This window comes from Ranitomeya imitator, chromosome 4, assembly GCF_032444005.1.
Source record: "Ranitomeya imitator isolate aRanImi1 chromosome 4, aRanImi1.pri, whole genome shotgun sequence".
Taxonomy (NCBI): Eukaryota; Metazoa; Chordata; class Amphibia; order Anura; family Dendrobatidae; genus Ranitomeya; species Ranitomeya imitator.
In genome coordinates, this window is record NC_091285.1 from 197,132,235 (window position 1) to 197,149,531 (window position 17,297).

The 17,297-nt window shown below is 44.2% G+C and overlaps 1 protein-coding gene across 1 annotated transcript in view; it reads right to left on the bottom strand.

The window, feature by feature from the left end:
* Window positions 1–17,297, bottom strand: part of STAB2 (stabilin 2) — a 243,987-nt gene that overhangs the window by 83,001 nt on the left and 143,689 nt on the right. Inside the window, exons 40-43 of the mRNA XM_069764255.1 lie at window positions 16,590–16,635; window positions 12,739–12,815; window positions 12,502–12,627; window positions 5,181–5,254 (exon numbers count right to left, since the gene is read on the bottom strand). Coding sequence (XP_069620356.1) covers window positions 5,181–5,254; window positions 12,502–12,627; window positions 12,739–12,815; window positions 16,590–16,635 — 323 coding nt within the window. The remainder of the gene's footprint in view (window positions 1–5,180; window positions 5,255–12,501; window positions 12,628–12,738; window positions 12,816–16,589; window positions 16,636–17,297) is intronic.

The window sequence follows — 17,297 nt, forward strand, 5'->3', positions numbered from 1 at the left end:
CTTAGTCCCAGAGAAGTCTGCTCTCCGTAGATCAGTGCAGGGTACAACAGGAGAGCCAGAAAAGGCAGTAGTAACCCTCTGCACAGAATCAGTCCCAGCAAGACGCTGGGAGCGACGCCTCCGCTGAGCAGACTCCACTGCGGCCGATGCAGAATGGGAGACCGCAGCAGACACGGATCGAGATTCCTCCTGTGCAGCAGAGGATACTCGACTCCTAACGGTACCTTTCATCATGTACTATTTAATTATTTGATATCTAATATATAATTGCCTAGAATACTACTTCCTGCAATTTGTGCCAACTTCCGTGGCTTTGTCCGGAGCTAATGTCCGGAGCTAATGTCCGGAGCTAATGTGCGGAGATAATGTCCGGAGATAATGTCCGGAGCTAATGTCCGGAGATAATGTCCGGAGATAAGTGACGTCAACAGTGTCCAGTGTCTGATTGGTTGCCGCCTGCTGCGAGCGACCAATCAGAAACGTGCCGTACTGTGACACACTCCGCCCGCCATTTTGGTGTGATTTTTGAATTTTTACCTCACAGCAAGTTTCTACAGCGTGGAGGCGGGCCCAGTGACGTTGCTCTTCAAGCTCCTGCCGAATTTCGTCAAAAAAATGATAATACCATTTACCAAAACTATATATATTTAGTTGTGAAGTGGTTCAGTGACATTTTCACACCAATTTTGAACTTTTGTTTGGTGTTTTCTCCATATACTGCCTATTATTCACTGACTGTTATACTGAGAGACTGCCGTTTATTAACCTCTTCTTTGCCACATTGGGTATATTGCTCTATTATTTGCCACATAAGGACATTGTCCATTATTGCCCAGCAATTTCTCTGCAATATAAACTGCCTATTTATTAATATCTGCATTCCTGCAAAGAACTATTGCCTTGGCTATTTTACTAATGTGTGTATAACTGTACCTTAAATAACAAGAATTGTCAAGAGCTGGTGAGTGCAGCCATTTTTTGTTCTTTCTTACTATTATTTATTAATTGTATTATTCTTACATTTGAATAAATAAAGTATATATGAATTCTAGACTCCCGATTCTTTAGAATCGGGCTGCCATCTAGTATATATATATAGTCTTTATGTATGTGCCTTCCTTGCACGTTAAGCTCCTAGACCTGCATCTGGTTGGTAGTCATTCTAAACCTTTGGCAACTTTTCCTCTACAACTAAATTGAAATCTCGATGCGAAGCTATTGGTTCTATATGAACATAATTTATTTTACTTCTATTGTTCTATACTCCTTAAATCAGTTGTCTTAACTCCTTTAGATGTGCAATATGGCAATGAATATTGTATTATTTGTTGTTCCTTTTTTGGAGAGGTAACAATACGTTGGGATCATGGGAACCATAGTATGTAGTTCTTTGCTACCAGTACTTTTCCAGGCAGGCCATCATTGCACTGCAGGAATATATTGCGGACAAAATCAGGTATGCACTACACCATCAGTGTCAAGGTCCACATAACTACTGATACGTGGACCAGTAAGCACAGGCAGGAATGTTATACCTCCCTTACTGCCCACTGGATAAATGTAGTGGCAGCTGGCCCTGAAGCAGAAAGGGTTTTGGCGTATGTCCTACTACCACCGAGGATTGATGGATTTTTTTTAATGTTTCTCTGTCCATGTTGCCTCCTCCTCCTATTCCACTTCCTCCAATGCCTCCTCATCCAGTCAGTATAACACCAGAACCACCAACTTCAGCACAGCCAGGGGAAAACAAAAATGGGCTGTTCTGATACTTATCTGTTCGGGGGAAAGATCCCACACCGCGCAGGACACAACAGAACGATGAGTAGTTGGTCCCACTGAACCTCAAGCCTGGACTGGTGTTGTGTGATAATGGGTGAAATCTCGTAGTAGCTGAATCTTTTCCTTATAAATCGGTGTATCATTTTGCTCTGTTCTTTCTGCTTTATAACCTGCTAATACGCACCATATCAGATAGTGGTTCTGGATGTTGTGCTGTGTTGTGGAAGATTTTTACACATTTTGTCCAGGCTAACTTTCCCTTCTGGGGTGGTGCTGGTGCTCCAGCTGCATTGGCAACTTCCTCCTCCGCCTTGTGCTTCCACTGAGCCACCTGCTGTCAGATGGGAACACCATCAGTAGTGGGTCTACCAACGTGTGCTTGTATCACAACTTTTTGTGATAACGCTCCAGTGAAAGAAGTAAGGATGGCAAGTACTCCTTGTAGAGGGGATCCAGCAGGCTGGCCACCCAGTTATCATCACTGGTAACAATACGAGCAACTCGGAAGTGTTTGCGCAGTCACTGCAGCATGTATTTTCTCATATGTGCCAGGTGGACCAGAGGCAACGACAAGCTGTCCTTGGTGAGAGATATATTGTCTGTGTCCTCTGTATTCCCCAGAAACACAACGGTAAAGCCTGTGAGCTTCTATGAGTGCCACCCTACTGTGAACACTGTTCCTCCTCCTCTTCTTCATCCTCCAAAACTGTCCTCTAGCTGGACAGTTGTGTACCTGCCCTCTGTTGGTACAGAAACTCTCCCTCTGAGCCATATGTGGATGACTGGCCTGGCCTCTTCCTCCTGTGGCACCACGTTATCCATCATTGCCTGAAGCATTTGTTCAAGGAGGCAAAGAAGGGGGATAGTAAAGCAGTCTCTCCAGCATATGCAAGGTGGGGTTCCACCTTGTTGGTTCGTCGCACAAGAGGCGGTGAGCGAAAGGCATAAGTGACGCTGTAGCGCAGACAGTCGAGCAGAGGCAGGGTGAGAACGTTGAAAGCGTGCAAAAACAACCCACACTTTCTGCAGCAGCTCTAATATATCAGGGTAATTTTTATGGAGGCTCTGCACCACCAAATTCAGAACATGTGGCAGGCAAGAGATGTGCGTCACAACAGCTAGGCCAAGAGCCACTATGAGATTTCGACCATTATCTCACACTACCAGGCAAAGCTTGAGGTTCATCGGCACCAACCATTCATCGATCTGTTTCATCCCCATCCACAGCTCCTGCGTGCTGTGGGAGCTTTCCCCCAAACAGATGAGTTTCAGAACAGCCTGCTGTCATTTCCCCCTGGCTGTGCTAAAGTTGGTGCTGGTGTTAGTCTGACTGGATGAGGAGGCGGTGGAGGAAGCGGAGTAGAAGGAGAAAGAACATAAACAGAGAAACATTCATCAATCCTCAGTGATGGTAGGATATGCATCAGAACACCTTCCGCCTCAAGCCCAGTCAACTTTACACTTACCCAGAGGGCAGTTAGGGAGGTATAACATCTTTGCCCATGCTTACTGCTTATGTGGATACCAGTGGTTATGTGGAACTTGCCACTGATGGAGTTGCGACGTACACAACAGATTTTGTCCAAAACATGTGTGTGCAGGGCATGTGTGGAAAGTAGTGGTGGCTAGGAACCACATACTGTGGGACAGCCACCACCATTAGTTTTTTAAAGCTGTCCATCTCCTCCAGCCGGAATAGAAACATTTCAAATGCCAAGACCTAGGCTCGTGGGTGGGTAGAGGGGTACTTTCTCTCCTGTGTTATAGGGATGAACATCTGAATGCTTCTATGAGACGGTGTGGCGATGCTGGATGACACTGCTGGTGGTGCTGTCACATCCTCTCTTTGCGGTGAGCCAGGTGGCCCTGTTGATTGGGAGAAGGAGGAAGGCGTGTACTCCAGTGCAGCTCGCGCTTTGAATTCAGATGCCTTGTCATGCTGGTGGTGCTCAGGTTAAGAACATTTATGCCTTGCTATAGGTTCTAACGGCATAGCCTGCAAACCACCCGTCTCTTGTCGCCAGCACATTGCCTGAAGAAATTACACTTCAAGGAGCTCTTTTAAGCTGGTTTTGTTGTGCTCAGTTCATTGGCACAGTGGGCAGTAGCAGCCAAAGTACTGGCTAGGGTAGGCTACTGTGCTTTTGTAACCCGCTTCCCTATTTGCTGTGCATCTGGGGCAGCGTGATCACCTCCTCTTCCTCTGTACTGCACATGTCATACGGATGGCCTTCACTTCATGTGGGGTCTAGGATCTCATCATCCCCAGCATTACCTTTCACCTACTCCTCACCCCTGCCCTCCTTGCTGGTCTGCACCATGTAGAAAGCCACTGCAGTTGGAACCTGTGTTTCGTCATTATCAAAGATCTGGTCCACTGACTGTGAAATACCCCTCCGACATACTTATCCTCCAACTGAACAAGTGGTTGGGCATCAGTGCACTCAATGTTTTCCACTCGTGGGACAGCGCCAGGTGGATGGCTCACAGAACCCCAGCCAGAGGAGTCATCAAAAAGCAGAAGTAAATGATGGACGACTAGAGGCACAGACTGCTTGGCTGATTTGCAAGGGGGCGAGGTGGAATTCAGATGCCCAACATCTGCAGTTGCCAACTCTGCGATTTCAGCAGGGGACCGTGTGGAAGACAAGGCAAAGCAACTGGAGGCACTCTCAGCTATCCATTCTAAAAGCACCTCAACATGTTCTGGCCTCACCATCTGTCCAGCCGAACTTGGGCCTACAAAATTGCACAGAAAATCCAGTCGCCTGCATAAACAAGAGGAAAGTAATGTATTTGGGCGCATAGAAGGCACTCAACAACCACATCCTCTCCCTGTAGCAGCTACACTACCAGCAGCACCATGACACCATCCGGTGTTTATACTGGCCAGGTCACGTGATGTGTTGGATAATCACAGCCATACCGATACTCGGCATGGCTATGATGGCTCTGAAAGTGTCCACAGCCTAAAAGCTTCTTGATTGGCTGTGCTGCAGCCTTTCAACAAACTTTGTTTGGAATCCAAACATGAACAGTTCAGCAGCGGACACTAGGTGCCTGGTATGAACCCCGAACTTTACAGTCCGGGTTCGCTCATCTCTATTGGTGACAGATTCCCCTTAAATGAATAAAAGCCAAATTATATTGAATTTTTATACACTAACACACTAACCTATATATCAATGTTCTCATTTAAAACCTCATGCCTACAGAGAGGCTGTATGTTCAATGTGATAGGTTGTTTTTAAAGTTGATGGGGTTAGTATAGGCTGGGCTCTCTACCTGTTGGTTTCCCCTAACAGCCTTTATTGTATGTACAACAGGACATATTCTACATATTTTACCATTAGTAATAACTTGCTAAAAATCATAAAGTAATGCTTAGCTATACACTTTACCTTGTTTGGGCCAGTTTTGGTACACTCAGCAAGCTGATCACAACCACCATTATTCACAGTACATGGATCAATCTCTGTAAAGAAAACAGCAAAGGCACTAACACATCATAAACATGATAGCGTTTTATTGGTAATTCATATTGTATATATAAATTAATGCTAATATGTTTTTCTTCCCATTTTGTAATATACAGTCATGGGTGAAAGTTTTGGCATCTTTGAAATTGTTCCAGAAAAGCATTAAGCTACTTACTGGTAGCGGCATTTTTCGGAGGCCCATGACAGCACACGAGAGAGGGGATCCGCCCTTCAGGAACAGGAAACCTACAGATACAAAAGGGCGGCACCTCTCCCCATGCATCAGTTGTATTTCAGAGCTTGAGAGGACTACCGCGGTTAGTGGTACACAAATATACATTATATACAGTTTATATACAAAACAATCCTATTGTATCGAACTAGATACCACTCGTGAAATCTATCATTATATACACTATAGGAAGTGCTACCCCAACGTGAATAGGGAGGGAACTAAGGGTGCTGTCATGGGCCTCCGAAAAATGCCGCTACCAGTAAGTAGCTTAATGCTTTATTCGGACTCCCATGACAGCACACGAGAGATTTACAGAGATGTAAGCTACCTTAGGGAGGGACTATAGATTGTAGCACCCTTAACCCAAAGGAAAGATCAGAGGAGGACCCCAAATCCAACCGATAGTGTTTAAAGAAAGTGGAAGGGGATGACCATGTGGCCGCCTTACATATCTGCTCCACTGACACTCCAGATCTTTCCGCCCAGGATGACGCCATGGCCCGGGTGGAATGTGCCTTTAGATTCTGCGGAGCTGGCCCCCCACCTGCTGTATAAGCTAGAGAGATAGTTTCCCTAATCCATTTAGCCAGTAAATATTTTGATACTCTAAACCCTTTCTTTGGACCCTGGAAGGAAAGCAGAGCCCCATCTTTCTTCCAATTATCAGTAGCTGAAATATACTGAAGAAGAGATCTCCTGACGTCTAACGTATGAAGCTCCTGCTCCTTAGGATTAGAGGGATTAGGAATAAAGGACGGCAAAACTATCTCCTGTGATCTATGGAAACGTGTCGCCACCTTTGGTAGATATGCTGGGTCTGGTCTAAGGACTACTCTGTCTGACAAGATTTCAGTGTATGGAGGAGCTCTGGAAAGCGCCTGTATATCCCCTATCCTGCGAGCTGAGGTTATGGCAATCAGGAAGGCTGTTTTGAGTGTCAACATTTTGATCGAGGCCTCCTGCAGAGGTTCAAAGGGGGGTTTAGTGAGAGAGGACAGAACTAAATTTAAATCCCATGGAACTGTTCTGTCTTTATGCACTGGTGTGGATCTACTAACTGCCTTAATAAACCTTGCTATCCAGTAGTTATTAGCTATATTACAGGAAAACAGGGCACCTAAAGCTGAGACCTGTACTCTAAGGGTACTAGGAGAGTTTTAACTCAAACCCCTTTTGTAGGAACTCTAAGATTTGTTGTATTGGCACCCCGTCTTGGATGTTAAATTTTGAACAAGTCAAGAACTTTCTCCAAGTCCTAGAGTAGATTCTCGTAGTTATTTGCTTTCTACTCTTTAGGAGTGTCTCTACCAAGTTTGGAGAGAAGCCTTTCCCCACTAATAGTGACCGTTCAAACTCCATGCCGTCAAATGGAGCCCCGCCACTTGTGGATGGGAGATCGGTCCCTGAGAAAGTAAGTTCGGGATCTCTGGCAGTACCCAGGGGACCGCTACGGACATTGTCTTGAGCCAGGCAAACCAGGTTCTTCTGGGCCAAAAGGGGGCGATAAGGATGACTTTCGCTCGATCCTCCCTGATTTTCCTCACCACTAGAGGTATCAGGTTCAGTGGTGGGAAAGCATAGGCCAGTGGAAAATCCCATTTTATCAGAAACGTGTCCACCGCCAGGGGATTCTCCCTGGGATTTAGGGAGCAAAAAAGTTTTACTTTTCTGTTGTTTCTGGTGGCGAATAGATCCACCACTGGTTGACCCCATCTGCGGACGACAAGATTGAAAATGTCCTCGTTGAGAGACCACTCTCCCTGTTTTAACACATTTCGGCTGAGGAAATCTGCTGCCACATTTTCTTTTCCTTTGATGTGAAGAGCTGTCAAAGATAGAAAATTGAGCTCTGCCACCTGGAACAACCGATCCGTGATCTGCATTAAAGTTTCGGAACGAGTTCCCCCTTGCCGGTTTATGTAAGCGACCGCCACTCTGTTGTCCGACAGAATTCTGACGTGCTGGCCCTGCAGATATACGAGGAATTTTTTTAACAGCCAATTCAACCGCCAACAACTCTCTTTGATTTGATGAGAATGTTGTGAAGGGTTCCCACTGTCCCTGGACCACCATGTCCCCCATATAGGCTCCCCACCCTGAAGAGCTGGCATCCGTGGTTATCACGTGGGTGACATCCACCATCCAGGGAACCCCTGCTGATAAATTCTGTTTATCTAGCCACCATCTAAGGGAATTCAATGTTATCGGCCTCAACGTCAATTTCCCATTCAATGCGCCTCCTAAGGCTCTGTCATGGAACAGGACTTTTTTGCAGGGACCTGGTGTGGAACTGAGCCCACTTAACTGCTGGAATGCAAGATGTGAGTGACCCAAGTAGAGACATTGCTTGTCTAAGTGTCATGGAAGGTGTATTGATTGCTCTTAATACAAAACTCTGAATTTGGTCTATTTTCTCTATAGGGAGGAGACACTGCTGTGTCACTGAATTCAACATTAACCCCAGGAATTTTTGAACATTTAGGGGCTGTAATTTCGATTTTTCAAAGTTTATGATCCAACCCAACCGTTCTAGTTTGGTTTTAGCAATCTCCCATTGTGACAGACAATGATCTACCGAGTTACCTACAATGAGGAAATCGTCTAAGTAGGGGATTATAAGGACATTTGACTCCCTTAAATGCGCCATGACTTCCGCAATTATTTTAGTAAACACCCTAGGTGATCCCAAAAGGGAGCGCTCTGAATTGAAAATGTTGAATCCTACCCCCCATTAGTATCGCTACCCTCAGGTACCGTTGGAAATCAGCATGAATGGGTACATGATAGTAGGCATCTTTCAAATCCACTACTACCATGAAACAGTTGTTGAAAAGCATTTTTATTGCCGAATTGATGGACTCCATTTTGAAAGTATGTTTCACCAAAAACTTATTGAGACCCTTAAGATTTATAATGGTCCTGTAAGATTTATCAGGCTTCTGGATTAGGAACAGGGGAGAGTAAAACCCTTTCCCTGCCTGAGAATACGGCACTTCTACCAAAACATTTTTGGAGCAAAGAGTCCTCACTTCCTCTTCTAGGGCAAATTGTTCAGTGGGAGATGAGCGCCAGGGTGTTAAACTAAATTTGTCCTGTGGAATATGAACAAATTCCAGCTTGAGACCATGGGAAACAGTGTCTTTTATCCAAACGCTGTTTGTGATTTTCGACCACTCTGCCGAGAATTGCAATAGTCTCCCTTCCACTGGAATTGCCAGTCATTGGTCTTGTTTTTTATTTTCCGTCTGGTTATGGCGAAACATGAGACCTGTACCTCGTTTTCGCCTATCCTCCCATCTGGGACGATCTCTCCCTGGTGAAAAGGCGCGCTTTCCTCCCCGGTTGAACCTTCTTTTGTTGAAGGGACGACGGTATGGATTGAACAGGTTGGGAAACTTTTTCTTATCTCCTGCTTTCTCCAGGAGTTCATCCAGGGTAGGCCCAAATAAATACTCGCCTTTACAAGGGATAGCGCAGAGCTTTGCTTTTGCCTGCATATCCCCCGGCCAGCATTTCAGCCATAGGGCTCTCCTTGCAGCATTAGAAAGTCCTGCTGCTCTAGCTGCCAACTTTACGGAGTCAATTGAGGAGTCTGATAAAAAAGCCGCCCCCTCCTGGATTACAGGTAATGCTGCGAGTATGGAATCTCTAGAGGCCCCTTGCTTTAATTGGGTCTCCAACTGGTCCAGCCAGACCATCATTGACCTTGCCGTGCAGGTTGAAGCTAACGCAGGTCTTAAGGAGCCAGCTGCCATCTCCCAGGTTCCCTTCAGGAAGGTATCCACTTTCCTATCCAGGGGGTCTTTAAGTGTTCCCATATCTTCAAATGGGAGAGAAGATCGTTTAGCTACCTTGGCAATTGCTGCATCCAGCTTTGGTGCTTTCTCCCAGTTACCTACTGCTGGGTCATCAAAAGGGTACCGACGTTTTTGCGCAGGTGGTAAGGAGCCTTTTCTCTCCGGTTTTCTCCACTCCCTATTAATAAGATCTTGTATTTTCTCATTTAAAGGAAACACTCTGCGCTTTTTCTGCTCCAATCCACTGAACATCATTTGTTCTTTGGATAGTTGAGGCTTGGGTTCAGATATACCCATAGTGCCTCTGACCGCCTTTACCAATTTGTCTATTCTTTCTAGGGGTAGGCAAAACCGAGCAGCGTCTTCTTCCGAAGAGGAGGATGATGCTGCTGAATCGTCCGATTCTTCAGACTTGTCCTTTTCCACAGATGAATCAGATGCCCACTCAGTTCTCTGCCTAGAACCTCCTGACTGTGAAAGGTTTTTAAAGGACTCCTTAACCTCCATTCTAATCATCTCTTTGAGACTGGCCGTAATAGAGGAGGATTCTTCGGCTACCTACGGGGATAAGCAAGGTAGACTAGAGTGTAAGATCTACATGCTATACCCCCTCCCCTCCTTCCAGAACCTCACCGTCTGCTGGATACAGGGGTCACAGTTTTTTAGGGTGTGAGTCAGGCAAGGGAACCCCGCAGATGGCACATTCCCTATGCTTCGCCTTACTGACGTTTTTCCTTCCCTGCATAAAACATATGAGGGGACACTAGTCACTAAGTGAACTTTCTCGAAGGTCACTTACCAGTGGCTGCCCCACACCCAGAAGATACCGAAGTACGAGGGGGATCTTTTCTGGCTGACGCTCCAGACCCCTGTCTGGAGGAGCTTCTGCGGCCAGACCCATCGCTCTTTTTCTCACGATCCTTCTCCATGGATTTCTGAGGCACTTCATCCAGCAGCAGAGGCGGCTGATCCTGAACAGACTCCATCTTCAGTTAGGAGACCAGGAGCAAGGATCGCGCTCCTGGAGCCGATATATAGCCCCTCCTTCGGCCAGCGTAATTATGCCGCGCTTGTAGCCACTTTCCACCCCCCCTCGCAGCTGCAGGGGATCAGCCGACACCTGAGGGTGATCGGCGCACATTTACCGGTGGGCGCCGCCATCTTGGAGCCCCTGCGCATGCGCAGAAGCTCCGCGACCCGGAAGTCACCGCCGGCTCCGCCCCCCGACGTCACCCCTAGTCCACAGCGCTTCCTGTCAGCGCTGTGAACAGCGTGGGACGCCGAGACCATGCCGGGAGACTCCGAGGGCGCCCCCACAATGCTGCCGACCCCCCAGAGCCTCAAGGGAGGAGGACCTTTATACATACCACGCGCGGCTTCCGGAGACAGGACACCCCCTGGCGACCGTTCCACGCTGATCAGACACTGCCGTGCAGCCCTGCCAGAGCCACCGTGTCTGCTTCAGGTACTCCGCACCGGCCGAGGTAGGAGACCCCCTCGCTACCCGAATCGGTCCGGCCGGCCTGGAATCTGCTAGCAATCTTCTTGTAGGATCCAGTCCCTCCAGGAACAGGAAACCAACTGATGCATGGGGAGAGGTGCCGCCCTTTTGTATCTGTAGGTTTCCTGTTCCTGAAGGGCGGATCCCCTCTCTCGTGTGCTGTCATGGGAGTCCGAATAAATGAAGAATTTCTACCAGAAAATTAGTGCAATTACACAAGTTTTGTTCTACGCATGTTTATTTACTTTGTGTGTATTGGAACAACACAAAAAAAACAGATAACAAAATGCAAATTGGACATCATTTCACCCAAAACCCCCAAAATGATCCAGACAAAATTGTTGGCACCCTCAACTTAATCATTCGTTTCCTATACCAATCAACAAGCTTCTTACACCTTCAACTGGAATTTTGGACCAGTTGAAAAAAAACCCAAAAAACCTGTAGCGTCTCCATTTTTTGGGATCTCAGGTTGGGTGAGGGCTTATTTTTTGTGTGTCAAGCTAATGTTTTTAATGATACCATTTTAGTGCAGATATGTTATTTTGATCGGCCGTTATTGCATTTTAATGCAATTTCACAGTGACCAAAAAAACGTAATTCTGGCATTTTGAAATTTTTTTATCGCTAAGCCATTTAGCGATCAGGTTAATTCTTTTTTTATTGATAGATCGGGCGATTCTGAACGCGGTGATACCAAATATGTGTAGGTTTGATCTTATTTTATTTTTTTATTTTGAATGGGGCGAAAGAGGGGTGATTTAAACTTTTGTATACATATATATTTTTAATATTTTTTAAAACTTTTTTTTACTTTTTCCATGCTTCAATAGCCTCCATGGGAGGCTAGAAGCTGGCATAGCCTGATTGGCTCTGCTACATAGGAGCGATGTTCAGACCGCTCCTATGTGGTAGAATTACTGCAGTGCTATGAGTGCTGACCACAGGGTGGCGCTGACAGCAATCTGGCATCAACAACCATAGAGGTCTTCAAAAGACCCCTGGTTGTTATGCCAACGCACCGATGACCCCGGATCATGTGACGGGGGTCACCGATGCGCGCATTTCCAGCCCGATGGCCAGAATCGCTTGTTAAATGCCGCTGTCAGCGTTTGACAGTGGCATTTAACTAGTTAATAGCGACGGGTGGATCGCGATTCCACCTGCCGCTATTGCGGGCACATGTCAGCTGTACAAAACAGGAACTTCAATATCTCTGGAGATGAACTTGTAACTTTGAGATTAATGAAATTGTTCAACAATTTGGTTCTCAAGTCCTCAGACAGTTCTCCTCTCCTCTTTCTGCTCTACATGTAGCACACACAGACACACAATGAAAATATTGAATCAACTTCTCCCATTTTTCTCTGGTTTCAGGTGTGATTTTCCTATTGCCCATACCTGTTACTTGTCACAGCTGCATTTGAACGAGCATCATATGCTTCAAACAAAGTTGTTTACCCACAATTTTTGAATTTTGGAAAGCTGACTACCATTTTGTCCTGTCCGCTTTGGTGGTTTTGTGTGAAGGTTATGTCCAATTTGCCTTTTTTTTAAATTGTTTCAATACACACAAAGAAAATTGGCGTATATAACAAAACATGTGTAATTACAATCATTACCTGGAAGAAATGCTTTCTGGAACAATTTCAAGGGCACCAACACTTTCGGCTTGCAGCTTATTATATTCTAATACGGAAGAATACATACCCATACAAATGATCCCATCTCCAGTATAGTCTGCTTTACAAACACATATCCGATTTCCAGGAGCACTTTTTCGACATTCTGCACTTGCTGAACAACCCCCATTGCTCTTTGCACAGGCGTCAATAGCTAAAGTGTGTTACATAACAAATGATATTACAAAAAATGACGGCTTTAAATCACAATTGTATGGGATATTTGAGGAATACATTGATGGGAAAGAATTTATGGGAAGGTTACCTGTGCACATTGTACCATTTCCTTCAAATCCAAAAGCACATTGACAGTAGGCGGTGCCATCAGTTTTAACAAGACAGCTGAAGAAACAGATATAAGAATGAGTGTCTCAGCCGATCATTTGTAACCCGACTTTTTTACTGACTGCTCAGTAAAAGGACAATTGTTTATATGGCAGATTTTAACGCAGGTGCATTTTCAGATTAAGAAGGGGTTGTCCTAGTTGTGGGTAACCCCTTTAAGACCATATACACTAATTAAAATAATGAATACAACCCCTAACCACTTTGGTATGTATCAGTCTATGATTGAATGTGCAACTTGCAGATGTCCTGACTCCTGACAAGTATTACTATTTCACTATGAAATTTAAATAGTCTGAACATTTTGTATCTTCTCTTTTTAAAGAGGATCTGTGAGCAGGTTTTTGCTACCTAGTCTGAGCATGATGTAGGCAACGAGACAAAGAGGCCAATGATGTATCACTTAGTTTACTGGGTGAAGCGGTTCTGACACAATCAGAGTTTTTAGATTTAGCAATGCAGCAGAGCTGAAAAAACGAACCCTGCCCCCCACCAGGGGCTCTATGTACATTGTCTATTGACAGTACACTGCTTATCACAGGAGGGGTTGGGGTTGCATGAGTATCCAGGTGTCAGCTGGTCTCAGCAATGATAATGTCCTAGTGATAAAATATTCACTGTAAGCAAGCAACAGCACACACCCTGAAAAGTGACACATAGCGGAATTATGTATTTTAACCCTTACCTCATGCTGTCCTTGACGGGGAATATATGCGGACACAGAATGGGATTGAGGGAGGGGATAGGTGCGTGCAGACACAGTGTGGTGAGTGGGAGGATGGGTGCAGACAGTATGAGGAGCGAGGAGGGAATGTATGCTGACACAGTATAGGGAGCAAGGGTGATGAATAGGTGCAGACACAGTATGGGGAGTTGGGGGATGTGTGAGGAGGCAGTATGGAGAGAGTGAGGGTTAATATGTGAGGAGACAGTATGGTTAGCTGAGGGATGTCAGATTAGACAGCATGAGGATGGAAGGGGAAATGTGTGAGGAGACTATTGAGGGGAATAATGTGAGGAAACAGTACAGGGTCATAAAAGTGTGTGTGGGCACAGAATAGAGATTGGATAGCATGGGTGACACTATGCCAAGGAGGGGGTGTGTGATGATGGGGCACAGTATAAACAGTAGGTCCTAGAGGGGGGACTCAGTGTGAGAGGACAGTGTAAAGAGGGGGCCCAGTATGGAAAGGAGACTGCAGTTTGGGAGGGACAGTGTGTGGGTCATATTTTGTGCAGGAAATACAGTGACAGCAATTATTTATTCAGGGGCTCAGCATAGGGCAGATATTTTAATTTAGGATCATTATAATGATACTGTTATTTTTAAGGGTATCGTGTCCAGATGTGCTGCACAAAACCAGAGAAGATGGAAGTCTGCCGAGATGAGCTGTGGCTGTGAAAAGTCAGCATAGTGTGTGGATAAGATGAAGAAAAGAAAGAACGACTCCAATCATAGACAACGTCATCTATAGGTACCTGGATGTAATTTTTTGTGTGATATTGACTAATTATCATCAGTACTGTGATTCCTGTATGGTCCGAAGTCTGATGACTGATAGTAACAACTTCCAGTATATCCTTACCATTGTTAAGGACATACTAGAAGTTGTAGGTTCATGCGATACAAATGTATATGGGTCTGACCTAGTGATGAGCGAGTAGCATTGTTGTTCGGGTCTCCCCGTGCACGTTTGGGTGATCTCTGAGTATTTGGATGTGCTCGGAGATTTAGTTTTCTTTGCCTCAGCTGCATGATTTACGGGTTCTGGACAGCCTGAATACATGTGGGAATTCCCTAACAAACAGGCATTCCTCACATGTATTCAGCCTGTCTAGCAGCCATAAATCATGCAGCTGAGGCGATGAAAACTAATTAGCGGAGCACATCCAAATACTCGGAGATCACCCAAGCATGCTCGGGTAGACTGGAGCAACGAGTATACTCGCTCATCACTAGTCTGACCTGATTGTACAGTACCCTGTACTGATGGTGGTCCTGGTGATGTATTCCTGTACTAATGGTGGTTTTTGTGACGTATTCCTGTACTGATAAGGGTTTTGATGCTGTGTTTCTGTACTGAAGGGGGTTATCCAAATGCACAGTATTTCAGTACTGTTGGTGGTTCTGAGGATGAATTTCTGTAGTGCTGTTGGTTCTGATGATGAATTTCTGCACTGTTGTTGGTTCTGATGATGTATTTCTGTACTGATGAGTGTTATGATGCTGTTTCTCTACTAATGGGCTTTTATTGATGTATTTCTGTACTACTGTTTGTTCTGGTGACGAATTGTTGTGCTGTTATTGGTTCTGATTCTGTAGACATGTAAAACCCCATAACTTGTAAGATTATGTGATACAAGGCTGTGCTTAAAAAGTGTTGTGCTGGCTGACAAGTAAAGGGTTACTATGTTTTTATTTATGCTAGAAGCATTAAAGTGGTTGTCTAAGTTCGTGTTGAGCCTGCAGTCACTATGTGACTTCTGAATTCTCACAGTGCGCACTGCATGCTGTCAGGATTCTCTGGTGTTAGCAATGAGAGTGGGAGGTCACAAAACCGCAATTATGCAATTTAGATACATGCGGTCAAGGTCCTTGGACAGGCGTGGCCTCACTCAATGAAAATGAATTGAGCGAGACTGGACATGTCTAATCAGAATGGGGCAAGAAGTATACACATCGCATACTTGTGCTCACAGGACTGTCCACTATTGCCTCTGGCAAGGGAAAAGTCTGCAGTGCATGCGCTGTGAGAATTAAGAAGCCTGCAGTCACCTAGAATGACGGCAGACTTTCATCACAAACCTGAACAAGCCCATAAATTGATAAAATGAAGCACTGTAGCATGCCAATCCTAACAGCGTGTAATATACTCACTGGCAGGGTTCAGCTCAGCTTGCTGGTTCCATCAGTCATCACATGGCCACTTCACTCATATGCAATTTTAATTCTTACTTTCATGTGATAACTAGCTTTTCTTCCTACTTCTTTCAGTTTTCACCAAACATTGAGAGAATTAGGAAAAGCAGCTAGTCAGGATGTGACTGTGTGTAAATCGCTGGGCATGGGGAATTCTTGCCCCGGTAGCTCGAAAACCTAAATACACCTCTGGTTTTAAAATATCTGTTTGCTAGTGTGAAAATGATAGCCAATAGTAAAAAAAAATCATATATTACATCAACAGCTTTAATTTAAGCCATTCTCTCAGAGTTTTGGTGTTTTTTATGAAAAAAATACAGTACTCTGCATTTTAAAAAATGGATAACTTATATTAGAAAGAAATACCACTAATATTTCCAAATATTCAACACAACAAATTCCATGGAATACCATATAGTTGTAGACCAAAATAATATATTCCAAGAAAAGGCAAAATCAATATATATATATTCCAAAAATTAATTTTATTAATGAAAAGGCTACAATAAAAACAAACACAAAAATATATGATAAAAATGGGAAGAGCTAGCTAAACCACGATTGTATTAATTTTAATCAAATATAAACATAATTAAATGGGGTCCTTGTAACATATTTTAATTAATCAAACAATTTTTTTTTAATATATATTGATTTTGCCATTTCTTGGAATATATTATTTGGTCTGCAATAAAAAAAAATACCTGACTCTTGAATGCAATGTAATGATCTATTCTGCACATCTAAGGTGTCATATAAAGCTGCCATATGTATACCATTTCCCCAAATCATTAACTGACAGTCATTCAATTATTTACACGTTTTACAATAAGTGGGTAAGAAGTACATACTTTGCACTAGTGTGGCAGATTTTATTGCATTTGTCTTCTGTGATTGCTGAAAAATAAATGAAAGGGCAAGAATAAGATAATGTGCAATACAGTCATCATTTAGCACAAATGGACTTTCTTATCTTGTACTCATCCCGAGTTATAACCATTATTAAACTCAACATGGGTATACCTATAATTCTGGAATTGCTGGATGACTATGATAAAGATTAGATAGATAGATAGATAGAAAGATAGACAGACAGATCTGTAGCTGTAATATTTTTAGTAAAGACATAGATATAATATTAATGGAATAGGTGACTGTTCTTGCCAATGGAAAATCATTGTCAATGTGCCAGTTTGCCTTTATTTAGCTAACAAGACTAAATGGATGCCAGTGTGAAATGATAGTTGCCAAAAAATCCGTTTGATCACAGTCACGCGTACACTTTGCTTACTTTGTGGCTCAGCCAAGGTACTCATTTAATCATCATTACCCTGATGGTCACTGATTCATGGAAGCAAAAAAGGAAATATTTTGAAACGTGTCTTATGCAGATACCGACATGATTCATCAGGTTATACTAGATCAGGCACCCTGTTTAGTGCATTTTACTATATATTATAAGGTTTTCAGAAGAAGATTTTGAGTCCAGCCAAGGGCTGCACATTTTAATAAAGGGAACCTGTCACCCTCTCAGGCATTTGTAACTAAAAGAGTCACCT